This window comes from Rhopilema esculentum, chromosome 18 (genome assembly GCF_057945365.1).
Source record: "Rhopilema esculentum isolate cy_ngs chromosome 18, ASM5794536v1, whole genome shotgun sequence".
In the NCBI taxonomy this organism is placed as follows: Eukaryota; Metazoa; Cnidaria; class Scyphozoa; order Rhizostomeae; family Rhizostomatidae; genus Rhopilema; species Rhopilema esculentum.
This window is the reverse complement of record NC_142832.1, coordinates 1,307,840-1,322,082: the sequence shown is the minus strand read 5'-3', so window position 1 is coordinate 1,322,082 and position 14,243 is coordinate 1,307,840. Positions and strand designations below refer to the sequence as shown.

Sequence of the window (14,243 nt, the reverse complement as noted above, 5' to 3'; positions counted from 1 at the left end):
TTTTTTTTCAAGAGCTGCAAGCAATCCCTTGTCATTTAAAGAAGTTTTAAACCAATAGTTTTGTGCAACTTCTATTATGAATATGGAAACCTCTGAGGAAAAGTAGACCTGTGGAGATGCCTTTTTTGTAAAAGAACTGCGACAAAAGATAGCGGTTTCCATATTTTTTGAAAAAACATCAAACATTTAACACAGGGAAAGAAAAAAATGGTCTCATACAAAAAAGTATCGAAGCATTTGGCTAAGCAATGTGTCTGAAGATTTTGGCAAGTGTAAGAAATGTTTCAGAAGCAAGCAGTTTAGAGTTAAAGCAATGAAAGTGACAAGACGACAAAAATATGGACACAGTTCAATTTCATTGGACACTTTTACCAACACAATTATTATAATGTCATCAAGCTACGTACAACAACTGGCTATAATGATTTGTTTATGGGAATTTATTCCAAGATTCGATCACTTTTAGTCCTTAAAAGCAGTCTAAATGCAACACGATGAGAAATGAAAAATTGATGACTATAAGGACGATGAAAGTTGTCAGCAAGGATCTCTTTGTGAATCCGATTGATCGAAACGAGGCCTTCAGTCCCTCTCTTTTTTATCGTCCAAAATGAAGGTGATACTGAGAAAAGAGCTACCATTACTTTCTTTGCTTCTAAAAAGTAACCTTTACCCGGTATAAGTAGCCCCCACTGGACCCAGCGAAATATAACGAACTACTTTGTTTAATAACTATGCTTTTGACGTCACGGGCTTGTCCACATCATGGCCTTCAACGGCGCGTAATAATCTGTAGAGAGCCACTGCTTCTCGAACGCTGCTGAATTCAAGGCAAAATGTCTGAACTTCGATGAGTATGTCCTGAAATAAAAGAAGCATTGCTTAATCATTTTTGTTTACTGTCGTTAATACTAGACAGCTGGGTTGCAGAAAGTGAACGTGCATCGATGATTATACTTTAGATTAAATTAAAAGGCTACATGTAGTTTTAGGAGTAATTTCTAAGGCGTGGTAGAACGAGTAATTAAGTAAAGAGTGTCAGATTCAGACCCGATATACCTTTTTACTTGGGTCTACAATTCATCGCTGGATCTAGAGAATTTAAATTGGTTTGTGCTTTATTCTAAATCAGGTCCACAAAATTTTACGGAAATTGCTCTTATTATACACAGCTTTGTAAATATCCTTGAAAAACGAACGTGGGGAACAAAGGAAGCCTGGAGTGCTGATAGAAAAATCAAATGAACATGAACATAAAGCGTTCCTCTCTCTAACGGGTCATGTTGATATATTAACCCGTAAGCATTAAACTCAGACGTGAACGAGGCAACCTCATATTCGCAGAAGATCGATGAAACAAAAATAGTGCAAAATCTTTGGAGGAGCTATTGCTCATAAACTAGTTGTCATAAAATTTGTTTGAAAAACTTTTGCGGAGTAAACCCAAATTGCCCAAATAAAAAATTATGGTGACCTTCATAAATTCTGAGTGTTAAAAAAAATTATTCAAAGCCTTTATCAGTATTTCTTCCACATTTTTGCGAAAATTTTCTATCGTTGGGAAAATAAGGATAATTGAATATTCTTATTACAAATTCAAAGTTCGGGGAAACTTTAAAATACAGCGGCGGAACCTTGGACGAGGGCCGATGTTAGAGAACTGGCGTGAAGAGATATGACGTAAGATGTATCAAATACCGGTATTATAAACCAAATACCGGTTTAACTCTGGTATTAACCAAATACCGGTTTAACTCTGGTATTAACCAAATACCGGTTTAACTCTGGTATTAACCAAATACCGGTTTAACTCTGGTATTAACCAAATACCGGTTTAACTCTGGTATTAACCAAATACCGGTTTAACTCTGGTATTAACCAAATACCGGTTTAACTCTGGTATTAACCAAATACCGGTTTAACTCTGGTATTAACCAAATACCGGTTTAATTCTGGTATTAACAAAATACTGGAGCGTAGTTGTAAGCACGATACAAACTGAACCAGATAGTTACCTGAATGTTGATGATCTTATTGCGAATTAATGACTGGAGAAAGACACAGACCTAAAATAGAATAACAATAGGTAATACGATGACAAACATTCTTATCACAAACACATCCTAGCTATATCACCCAAAATTCATATCATTAAAACTAAAATATTAAATGCATTAAAATGTATGCAATGTACTCTTTGGTGCCTAATAGACGTCCCGCCCCCCGCTTATTATTTTTTTAATTTTTTCCACCCAGGACATTCTTATTCCAATTTTTGAATTTTTGAATAGAATATCTGATATATGCTGTTTTATTACAGTTTCTGTGATATTCTATAAGAAAATTTAACATTTAAAGAATTATTGCTTTTCTCCACCCCCTTGCTATTAAGTTTCTGGGAATTTTCCAACCTCCCGACTATTTCACCCCACCCGCTTGTTCCAATCCCCCTTCTATCAGGGATTAAAAAGTACCTCAAGTTTTGAATTCTTTTTAAAAGATGCTACAGCTGCAGTTTTGAAATCTTTCGAAAAGATGCTACAGGTGCAAATTGGAAAACATAATGTATCGAACAAACTTTTTTCCAAAAAAATGCTTTGCGGATTCATTGTTACACTAATCGACGAGAATGCGATTTTTCGAATCATTCAACCGATTATTCGTGATTCGAGCTTCGATTCACTCATCAAACACAGCCTAGAGCACATCTCAGTCAGTTGACAAAGTACAAAGCATTTCATAGCAAAATTTGAAAGCTGCTCAAGCAAAGACAATTAGACCAACTTTCAAAGAAAATCTCAAGACATACTTGGACGTAATAAGACACAAAATCCATCAGCTTTAATTGGAGAGGGCGACTGGGGGAAGCAAGCAACTAAAAATAACCAAGATGCTATCGAAGCTTGATGGCCTTAAGGAGGGCTATGAATCAAGAGTTAAACGGTGGCTGGATTCGAACAACCGTTACAAACAGTGTCATGTTGGATTGTACACTGAAGCTGAATCTAGACCATTTCGACCAGCTTTTAATATGGACGTAACATGGGATTCAAATATCAATTTCGTGAGCACTGATGATCGGGCATTTGAAAATACGATGGTACTGATGCAGACTACAGATCGTGAATTGAAAAATGGCAAAATGAGCTTTACTCCAATTTACAATATGGAGACTAAATGGAATTCAAACATAAATCTGGTATCAAATAATGGCGCCACAAGATTAGAATCCAGTCTAGATCCTGACTCAGATTACTCATCTAATTATATCCAGTGTGATGAGCGGTATTTTTCAACAAATCATGTAACCAATCTGAGAAAACCTTGCGTTCTTCCAGATGGTAAGGTTAAAAGGACTGTCAAGGAAACTGAAAACGGCATTAACTTTTTAGACATTTGCGAACTTCCCGCATTTAAGACGCTGTATTTCATGGAAGTTTATGGGAAACACTGTGATTTGGGAAACGATTTAGAATCTGAATCTGAAAAGCCAGATTTGAAACCAGGTTGTGGATGTAAATGCCACAACAACTTCTTTATTCGCTGCCCTAGGCATTAGGTGACTACAAGAAGCATGATAAAGCTAGCAAGCACTGCAGATAATTGTCTAAAGTCCTTTGCCATTAGCAATTTGGTTTTTGGTATCCGTTCATTGCTCGACTTTTCACATTTTATAATAAAATCTCAAGTAATGTAGATAAAACTGGCAGTGTCATCTCAGATATTTCAGATAAAACCTTACCGGATTGACTTAAGTCATGGGTTGAAAATCATATTGACTATAAATATAGCGATTTTGTTTAAAAGCAATAAACTATACTTTAATTTGATACTATCTATCACAGGCTTCTCAAAAAGAATGTTAAATAATTTGTAACATGCTTTTTAAAACCTTGCAGTCAATCGCAAGCCTTCTTGGAGCCATCAATTCCTTGATTTAGCTTACGTAAAATATTTCTTATCACGAAAAGTTGTAAATGAATGTCTAATTGTATTACTTTTGAATAGAATGTAAATTTTGCAAAGGATTATAACTCTGTTTTCTCTCATTTTTAAGTTGGAGCGAGCACGTTTACTCTCACGTGAATAGTAACTACAAGGGCGCTAGCTGGAAGGATGGCCTTGTGGAAGGATGGAAGGATGGCCTTGTGAAAGAAAAACAATCTAGATAGATTTTAATTTCATCTTAAATACAACTTTTATTATTGTGAAGGCACCTTGCGATTGTTACCTATTCTATAGAACACCAATCCTAAAAAATACCCTTACATTTTAATGAACATTGCCCAGATGCGTTAATCATTTTAAATAGGGGAATAATGTTATGCTCGATTGCCTTAAGACATACACTGGTGACGGTAGCATCTGCAAATTTCACTATATAACTAATGAGATGACCAAACACATCCACGTCTGCTGTCGACTTAAGTTGGCAATTGCAGCTGATTTCTGTTTAATTACTTTCCTAGAAGAAAACCTATCAAGGCAATTGATAAATAGAAACACGACTCACCAGTCGCACAAGTCTGCTCTGGGTGTACTTGTCTTTTATCGTCTCGCATTTGGAAATGCAGTTTGATATGTAAAGGTGAATGAACTCGCGCGGAAGCTCCACAGCCTAAAATACGAAAAAGTCAATTTCAAAGTTTATAACCTCGTAGTAGCTGTTGGAGGATAATGGTTCAGAACCCTGTTTGGAATACACGTGCTTTTTACAATAAGGTCACGATGATATGTCCAGTGAAACTAAGGCTTCGTCAGAAAGGAATTGCTATGAAGCCTAACCTTGGGCTGTTCGTTTGCTGTTTAATGATGATCTGTATATAGTCAGGAGTCGTGTGTTATTTATATTGAAAAGAGTAAAACGATTATGGATCTGCAATTTCCCTAGATCGACATAACAGTAGCTTGTGTTGTGGACATTGATAGAACACCATAAAATGGCCTTTAGTTGAAATGGCCTCTAGTAGAAATGGCCTCTAATTGACCATGTAAAGATGTCATGCTCTGTACAATGTTGAGGCAAATAATAGCCATGGCCAGTAAGGTAATATGCACAAAAATAGCCCTGAGCAGATATCTGAAATTTCCGGATCGCAAAGTCATAAGAATTTCAATTTTGAGCATTGCAAAAAGGTAGACTCCGGGGTGAAGAAAAACTTTCCTCTTTTTGCTAAGAAAACTTGTGTAAATTTCGTAAATAGGTCAAAAGGAAATATTCGGTAAAAAAATTAAAACAATTTTCAGTAGAGTCAAGGTAACATTCGAAAAAAAGAGAAAGAAAAACAGCATAATGAGAATAATTCCAGCGCTCGGTCACTCGAAACCTGGATAACTCGAACTGGTTTTGCATTCCCCTGTAACCTTCCCGAACACGCTGGAGAATCATATAACTTAAGCATTCGGTAACTTGAGTTTTTTATCGTTTTTTTGTTAGCAGGTTAACACTGTAGAGAAGGTTCGAAGAGGTACAAGAAAATGTGCTTCAACAGTCATCAGACACATTCTGCTAAGAATTGAGACGGACAGTTGGTAGCCATGGTTAGGAGATCTAGAAATACGTAATCACTGGGACTTTTAAGTCCAAGAAGAATCCAGACCAAAGTAAAATAAACTTACTGTTGTCAGTCTATTGACAACCTCCATGGAATGCAACGACATCCCCATGTTAACCAGGACTGTGAAATATCTGAAAACAATCGCAGAAAATAAGATGGCCAGACGAGGAGAGAAAAATTAGTTTAAGATAAAAATTTCCTTCAAGAAGCCCTGAAAAAGAGACTGAAACAGATGCGGCTCAGATTACTAGGATATCTTGTGAGGAGAGTGGCCAGATTTTCTGGGATGGGAAATCGCGGTGTTCAAACATATAGACAGAAGAAAAACTCGTCAATCTTAGCTGTACGGTGACTTAAAGCATACGATGACTGTCAATAGTCCTAATAACACCAAATAACTATCACACCAATTAACTGCCACACCCAAGTACTTACACACTCAATAACTGTCACACCCACATACTGTCCCCACCAATTACTGTCACACCAAATAACTATCGCACCAAATTAAGAACAGCTTAGATAAATATCAGGAAAGTTACGTGAAAAAGTACGCATCTTAGGTTACTAGTGACTTTGTAGTACAGGTAGAGAGATTTGTTGAATAAGAACTTTTAAATCGACAGGAGTATTCCTTAGATTTTTGACAGTAATTGTACCAATCACAGCAAGGTAGCAATGAATATACTATAACAATTTCCAAGAATTGTATGATCATTTCCTAGAAAGTTATTTTTCGAGCTTTCTCGCTTGCAAAATTATAGTGGAGAGCAGGTTAAAAACATACAGATCACAGAACGATGTAAATAAATCATGAATGAAATGTCTCATTTAGTATATATAAGATATCTTACTCTGTGATTTGCGTTGACTGCATCATCTTCAACAACACCTCAATCGCAACTAGAGGGTTATTTTCCACAAGGTCAGGAAGCTGCGGGAAGTTCACATTTTATAAATGCATGCACAGATATTACATGGCTGTTCGGCTATATCAAGTTTACCGATGGGTTCAGGGGTGCCGTCCTTAAACCGTGGGAGGGGGGGGGGCTTTGCTGTAGGAAACTTCTAGAAGTCACATCTAAAACCACACCCATAATCAACCCAATATTAAAGATGCATGTTAAAGATTCTCTGCTCTGCATATTAACCGACTGCACATCTCTGATCCAAAATATTCAGCGAGACCAAAAGGCTGACAGAACTTGCGAAATTCATGGATGATCAACAGCAAAATAAAGGGTTACTTCACATTGCAAAGTAAGAAGTTCGCCCAACCAAAATATACTTGCTTCTAAAAAAATCTCTCTGAATTTTAACAAGGGAGCTAAGCCCCCTGAGCCTCCCCTCCACGGCATCCCTGAGTGGATTTATAGAGTCGAATGCAGGGTAGACCTTTGACATAATCGATTAGAGACATGGCTCCAGCCATGTTTGCAGTAGGGATGGATTAGCTACCGAGCCTAATACATGTTAACAATATATCCAAAATACTCGATTCGTATCAAGGAATTCTTTCAGTGACTAGGAAAGAGGGCAACACCAAAATTAAAAGCTCTTTTACCAGCCGTGTATCAGAGTATCAAATTGCTGGACGATGATTAATCAGAGACGACTGTGTTAATACTGTCACGTAAATCGACGTTGGCCAATAAGACTGAATTGACTGGTTGTTTTAGCCAATCAGCACCCTCTAACCTCGTTCAACATTTTGATACAAACTCCAACATAAGATGTTTCTCTTGATATTGACAAATTCCTAAGTTTCTTAACAAAGCTAACAGCCTACACTAGCCAGTTATTCAAGCAGCACCTTCATTAGGAAGTTTGTGCCATATTCAATTAGCGGAGTGACGGCTCAAAGGCTTACGTCTGGCGTTGGGCGTTGGGCGTTGGGCGTCTGATAAAATTGGACAGGTTTATTCTACTTACCTTGACTGGTGTGAGTCCAACGTGATAAACTAGCTTTGGATCTTTATCAAGTTCACTTAAAAGTTGCTGAAAAGAAAGAATATGCAGTCAACGTCTAAGCAGTTGGCTGACAGGAATCTTCATCTGACCACGAGTAACGAAATCGAATATAAAATTTACACGCATACAGAATATTGATTCTGTAAACATAGCGATGAAGCATATGTTCTAGCTCTTTAAGAGCTCCGATTACAGACAATTCACCACACCATACTACCAATCAGAGTTTAAGAATTTGACAACAAACATGCCTCGATAGATTTAGGCCTGATTCTTGTTTTTAACCAGCGCAGAAAGAGATACATTGTAAAATATGTTGAAAGATAATATTTTTTCTTCAAATACAGATACTTTTGATAAATGCACAAAAAACTGCCGTTACACACTAAGTAGAGATTTTTCTGATGATGTTAGTTACGAAGGCCCATAATCCCATAATTACGGAGGATTTTGAAATACTCACACTGCTTTAAGACTAGGGAACTATCTAATCTTCCTAGTCAACAAATAGGATTTCGCGATAATAAATTACTGTCAAGAAATTTGCATGATATGAAATATATGGCAATCTTTGATGATCATTTCTTGGCCTTGATTTGCCAAAAACAAAGCAGCAAAATTATCTGGAAAGAAGCTTTGTCTTTTATTGTAATTTCTCTCTTACCATGACAACAATTCTAAATCGTCGTATGCAATCATGAAAGTATGCCCACCATGTCAAGAACATGACTCTGAAGTGTCAACAGAAACCACACAAGAAAGTAAACGAAAATAGAACCATAGATAAAATAATTTGAAAGTCATTACCTGTTGTTGCATTAATGTCAACGGACCCTTAAATGCTTTTGACATTAGCTGTCTCAACTCTGCTTCTAAAAATTCAAAAAGCTCATATAAATAACACAAATAGCTGTGATTAACTTCTAAACTTCCTGTCTGATAAGTGCAAACACAAAAAAGCTTTGAAAAAAGCAAATTATCAAGACAAATTTAAGCCTTTCGTCGAAACCCCTTAAAGGTCTAAAATATCATATCATGGTTAAGTTAGGAAATATACACATCCCAGCTGTGTAAACACAAACATATAACAGTGAGGGCTGCCATATCAATGCCGCTTTAATATAAACCCACACTATATATTATATTATTTACAAACCCACGAAGATGCAAGAAAAGTCTAAGAAAACCTTAAAAGACCTTACTATTAAAAATAGGTGGACCGAAAACATTCTTTCGTGACAATTTAGTGATAACCATAATCATCAACTTCAGATAGATATCTGTGAAATAATACCTTTGGTGTTCTCAGCACACATCATCAGATCCCATTCAACTTTGTAACTTGATTCTGGCGGATTCAACCAAATCATCTACAAATCATTCAATAATGAGACAATAATACAATGTGAAGTTGCAATTTTGCAATTCTAGGGAATTATAGAGCTAAAATGGCGTTCCTTTGTAGTAACACGTTTGGTACTTTATGATATACACAAAGTTTAAGATTGTAAGCTTCATTTTAGAAGACAATCAGTATATTGGTGGATTAAGTATTGATACATCAAAGAGAGAAAAATGCTATAGCATGTCCTCATTTAAGATAGTTCCAAGGTCTGGATTCTAATTTTTCGGCATGAAAGATAAGTCATGCTCATCAAAATCTCTTTAGCCAATACCCAATGCCCCAACGACAAAATATTCATTTTTCAAAATAGAATGATTATTCTAACTTTTTCCAACAAAAATTCTAGTTGAATAGTGTGAGTGGCTTTCAAAATTCATTGCTTCATTTTGTGAAAACACCAAGTTTGAGAATATGGATTTAATATTGACAATTACTTTGAGCAAAGACTTTCGAAGATAAACTTTTTGTAATCATATTCAAGAAACAGTTACCTCGTTTTCACTTTCGTGTAATGGAGGAGCCAATCGAACAAAAGGAGGCTGAAATGTATCTTCTGCAGGTGGATTTGAAGCTGTGAATAGAAAGCAAAAAAATACACTCCTACAAAGAGGCAATTTTATATCAACTGGGTGTGAAAATGTCTTCATTTACGAGACAATACAAAATTTCAGTGTCAAAAATATTTAGCTTTATAGCATCTATAAATATTTAGTCTATAAAAAATCTCTAAGGCATCTATAATAACAAGGATTATGACATACGATGAACCATCATCACCTCAGCCAAACCATACAACAACATTACAAAAAGGTGCGACCTATGCTTAACAGAAAAACTATACATCATCAAAGCAAATAACAACACTCTTCTAAACAAATGATCCGAATTAATCTCCAAATGCCGACATGAAAACAAGTTTTATCTCATGAACAATAGAGCTCTACCTAACTAATTAACCTCATCTAATAAAATTTCCTTTGTCAAACTTTATCATACCTTCTGCATATTTATACCACAGTAGCAGGAATATTCTTCATTATAGTCTGTCTGATGAGTGCGCAAACACAAAACTCGGAGTAACAGAGAACATGTCTCATTTCTAGCCTATATTCTATTTTATTATAAATATTTAGTTAACCACTTACAACAAATAAGTTGTTCCACGACCTCTCTCATAATACGCAGGTCTAGTGTACCACTAAAAATAACAAACATTTGATACAATTACTATTAAGAAAAAACTCCATATGGTCAATTTTCATTATGACAAAAAGATGCTAAGATAGTGACACGGAATAGAACTATTTTGGATCACAGCTATGAGATTTGCAATTTAATCTTCAAACAAATGAAAAATATACATACTATTACTTTGAAATTATAAGAATATTATGATAAAATAAATGCCGAAACGAAAAAAGACGCAAAAGCAATTTGATCTCTATCCATAAAATTTCAAGTTTTTCTTTAAACCTCTGATGCAATCAAGTCGAAAAGCAGCTCAGGAAGTTTGAAATGTAGATATATCTTTTGAAAGAAATTATATAATCTATGTAATAATAACTCCATACAATAATTACATTACAGAGATGGCATGGCTTTGAAAAACAATTTGTCATACAAGATCGAGAAAAAATATAAAAATCTAAATGTTTTGGACTTGAATCATTATGAATTTATGAGTTCAGCATTTCCCACTTAAACTGGGGGTATTCCCCAGTTCCTTCATGCGAGCATGTATGGTTTCAAAAATAAAAACATGTTAGTGTGCATAATAAACTCCAAACCTTTTGTCAGGATCAGGATCTGAAACCACACAACTTATTCCTGATTTGCTAACTTCTGAAAGATTTTTCATCTTTTCATTAATGGCAGATTGTAGAGTACTGGTGTCATAGGGCTATCAACAAACATATGAAATGTTTTACAATAAGTTTCAAAACAATAAATAATTGGTTTTGGTTATGAAATGTTTTTCCAGCATGATCAAGCTAACTAACTCTGCTTGGATGTTTGCCTTAGTAAAATCAATAAACTGTCTGTACCATGAGCATATGCCTTTTGTGGCTGGAGTATATAGGCTAATATTTCGCCCTGGCATTCGGGGCTTCATATGTAACTTACCTTCTCATTGCTTGCATCCAAGGAAAGAATATGTTTTGGTGTCTTCTTTTGCATCTAGAGAACAAATTATCTGATATTACCATATTCATTGCAAAATAAGTAACAACGTTATGTTTCATTTTATCTTTAGCTAAACATCAACAGTTGGCAAATTTTGAATTCTGTGAAATATGGAATGTACCTTAAAATACCTAGCGAGGGGGTAAACATGAAACACAGTATTCAATCATTAACCTCTTTAATCAATTAATGAAGCATTCTTGCATTGATAATTACTTAAATGTTTATAATTTTAAATACATTCAACATAATTATTTTCATTGAATAATAACTAAATTACCAGCTGTCTTGAAAAAAACAAACAAATTGAAACAAATTGAGAAGGAAATCCTGATGAAGTGCTTGTAGACTTTTACTTTTAATAACAATAGTAAGCTTTAATTCAACATGAAAAATCATTTTCTCCGACTCCAAAATTTCAGATAATTTCACTTTAGGCTGCATTCCTATTCAGCCCTGGCACAAACAAAAACATTTCAATTCTCACAACTCTAGTAAACAATAAACATTGGCTGAAATTTGCCTTGCCTTTAAATTTTTTACTTTCCTTTGCAAAACTCTATTGCATTTAGGTAGTGCTTGACATTATCTAAGAGTTGATCAATGGTACATCAACATCACCTTATCTTTAAAATTGTTACAAAAGCATTGCTTTGATAAAAAATGCACTTTACCTCGCGTGTGAATGCTGTTGAGGTAACTAACTGAAAGATGAAATACTTTTCAGAAAGAGTGAGCCTTGGTAGTCCAGAACTTGCATTTCTGTCACTCTAAAAGAAAACAAGATTCCACCAAATCACTGGGTGAGATTGGCATTCCTTAATTCTTTAGTTATCTCTTGAATAAAATGCATTTTCAAAAAGACTCAAAGATTCAAAAAGACAAAAATACTCGTTATTTTTAATCACCTCAACAACTAATTTATTCTTAAAAAGATGACCCTCAAGGTCATAAACAATTATAAGCAATGAATCTAAGATATTTGTTCTAGATGAGCAAGTTGTTGTGAGGCCAATATCATTCCATTAAAATAAAGTAAGAGAATTTTTGAAGATTTAAGAAATTAAATGGGGAGAAAATAACGAAGTATGAGGGAAAAAAGTTAAAAATGAAAATTGGTTACATACAGCATCAAAAAATGGCCATATTCATATTTTACTTAGAAGATTCTTTAATATTTTGCAAAAAAAGAAAAAAATGACTTGCAGTATATCTTTGCAGTTATTCTGTACTCACCAAAACATCTATAAATATTTGTGCGAATGGGTTCTTTGCAAATGGCTGCGTTTTGTACATTTCATGTAACAGAAACAGCATTGTTATTTGTTGATACTGGTGAGATAGTAAATCTGGATTCTGGAGCCACACAAGCTACAAATGACACAAAAAGTGAACTAATCCATTATTTTCATAATGAAACATTCATTTGCTATTCATTTCATTAAATTTTCATTTGCTCTTCATTTCATTAAAATTTGACAAACAACATATTTCTCATGAAATTTTTGTTATCTCTATCATCACACCATTAACACCCTGACAAAAGTGGTTATTTACTGATGCAATGAATTTATTGATGCAATAAGGTTTTAAAACATGAAATGATGATAGAAACTATACTTAAGAAGTACAGATTGACAATTACTTGTAAAGACAGTTACTGTAATTATTGAATGAGTATCCCTGTTTTAGCGGGTGCTGGAAGTTTGCAATAGAGGGGTGCTTTTTGAGGTTTTATTACAAATATAATGAATTCCTAGCTATAAAAAATTTATACAATATTCATGTTAAATTGCATGAAATACAGTTTACTCCTCATAAAGTCAAACTACTGGTTACAGTCACATAAAATTTAGACCCAAATATGCAAACCATCATATTTAGCTTCATTTGTCAAACCCCCTTTACAGTCACAAGTTTTCAAACAACATTAACCAGAGTCTACAGTACCAACTCTTTCAATGAATAAGATCCATTATCATGGAGTCCAGCTCAAAATCTCTGTTTAAACTCCAACAAATCAAACTTAAAAGCTACTACATTCCTATTATTGGCTTTTATTTGAAAAATTAAAGGGTATGGGACACCTACGATTGCTGTTCCAACTCTGAAGTAATCATTTGAGCCAAAGTGATGATGCAAAGCATTGGCCAATGTTTCAAATGATGAAGAGCCTGCAGCTGCATCTTCTGTCAGTATGCTGCAACATAAAGAACTTTTAAATAAATTCATGTTAATAATTGTAAATAGCTTGGCCTCATTTTTATTGTTTATTATCTTCCCTTTCAGGTTAGCTTCCAGGGTCGAATCTATGTAACTTGCACCAAAGATATCTGGCATGGACTTCACAATTCCCTTGGCGAACTGGCGTAAGATGAAGAAAATACCATATCTTGCCATGAGGGTGTATATGTTTGCTGCCTGGTTTGGGCCACCGTATGACTTATGGCAATCGCATGCAATTTTTGAGCTGAGTTGTGGACATAGACATAAAACTAAGTAACCAATCAAAAGAAATTACTGATTTTTTGCAATATTTGGAGAAATACCGCGAGATAACAGGACTATGGTGCCCCCAGAAGTCAGTTCTAGTAACCATTCTCTTTTGCAGTAGTAAACATTTCTGAGACTGAGTATTCGTCGTGCCCTGTTGTATCTATGGGGAACATTTCAAGGGACTTTTAAGGTAAGTTACAAGCAGAGTTACTTAATTACACAAACCTCATCAACGTCGAGAGCTCTGGAGGAGAAAGCGTCATTATTCTTTCTTTGTTTTTATCATGCTTTTACATCGATTTTGGCAATTTTGGCAATTCCTACCATATTGAGAAAAATGCAAACGAGGCTCACGAAAAGACTTGTGCTTCAACACGATGGCACAAACAATCTGCATAGAGTGCTCAATGCTGAGATATAATCAAAGCTATTTTGTATCCTAAAACGTTGTTTTCGGTAACCCAGTCATTGGAAAGATAAAACCTTTGATAGAAAATCAAAACTCGTTATTATTAAAATGACTTTTAAACACAAAGATAGAGAATATTGGATTTCTCGCAGAGTTTTAAAGCAGGTTTGTTCAGGATAAAACACAGTGCAAAACATTCTTTACGCACGCTAAGAAAGGT

General features: G+C 34.9%; 1 protein-coding gene across 1 annotated transcript; it reads right to left on the bottom strand.

Moving 5' to 3' along the window:
* Positions 1–337: 337 nt before the first annotated feature.
* LOC135696611 (CCR4-NOT transcription complex subunit 11) lies at positions 338–14,050 on the bottom strand. The gene is made up of 16 exons (XM_065216067.2): positions 13,840–14,050; positions 13,210–13,318; positions 12,355–12,489; positions 11,793–11,888; positions 11,059–11,112; positions 10,722–10,834; positions 10,080–10,132; positions 9,426–9,505; positions 8,824–8,899; positions 8,337–8,401; positions 7,491–7,556; positions 6,413–6,492; positions 5,620–5,689; positions 4,514–4,618; positions 2,016–2,066; positions 338–861 (listed from the first exon to the last, which is right to left on the bottom strand). The coding sequence occupies exons 1-16, from the start codon at positions 13,875–13,877 to the stop codon at positions 733–735; spliced, it is 1,320 nt and encodes a 439-aa protein (XP_065072139.2). The 5' UTR covers positions 13,878–14,050; the 3' UTR covers positions 338–732.
* Positions 14,051–14,243: the final 193 nt, after the last annotated feature.

Excerpts from the sequence above, each read along its gene's own strand:
- LOC135696611 (XM_065216067.2), bottom strand. The coding sequence starts at position 13,877 with ATGACGCTTTCTCCTCCAGAGCTCTCGACGTTGATGAG. Across the intron at positions 13,319-13,839 it reads GAGCTCTCGACGTTGATGAG|CATACTGACAGAAGATGCAG; the intron begins GTTTGTGTAATT and ends TTTATGTTGCAG. Across the intron at positions 7,557-8,336 it reads TGACATTAATGCAACAACAG|CAACTTTTAAGTGAACTTGA; the intron begins GTAATGACTTTC and ends CTTTCTTTTCAG.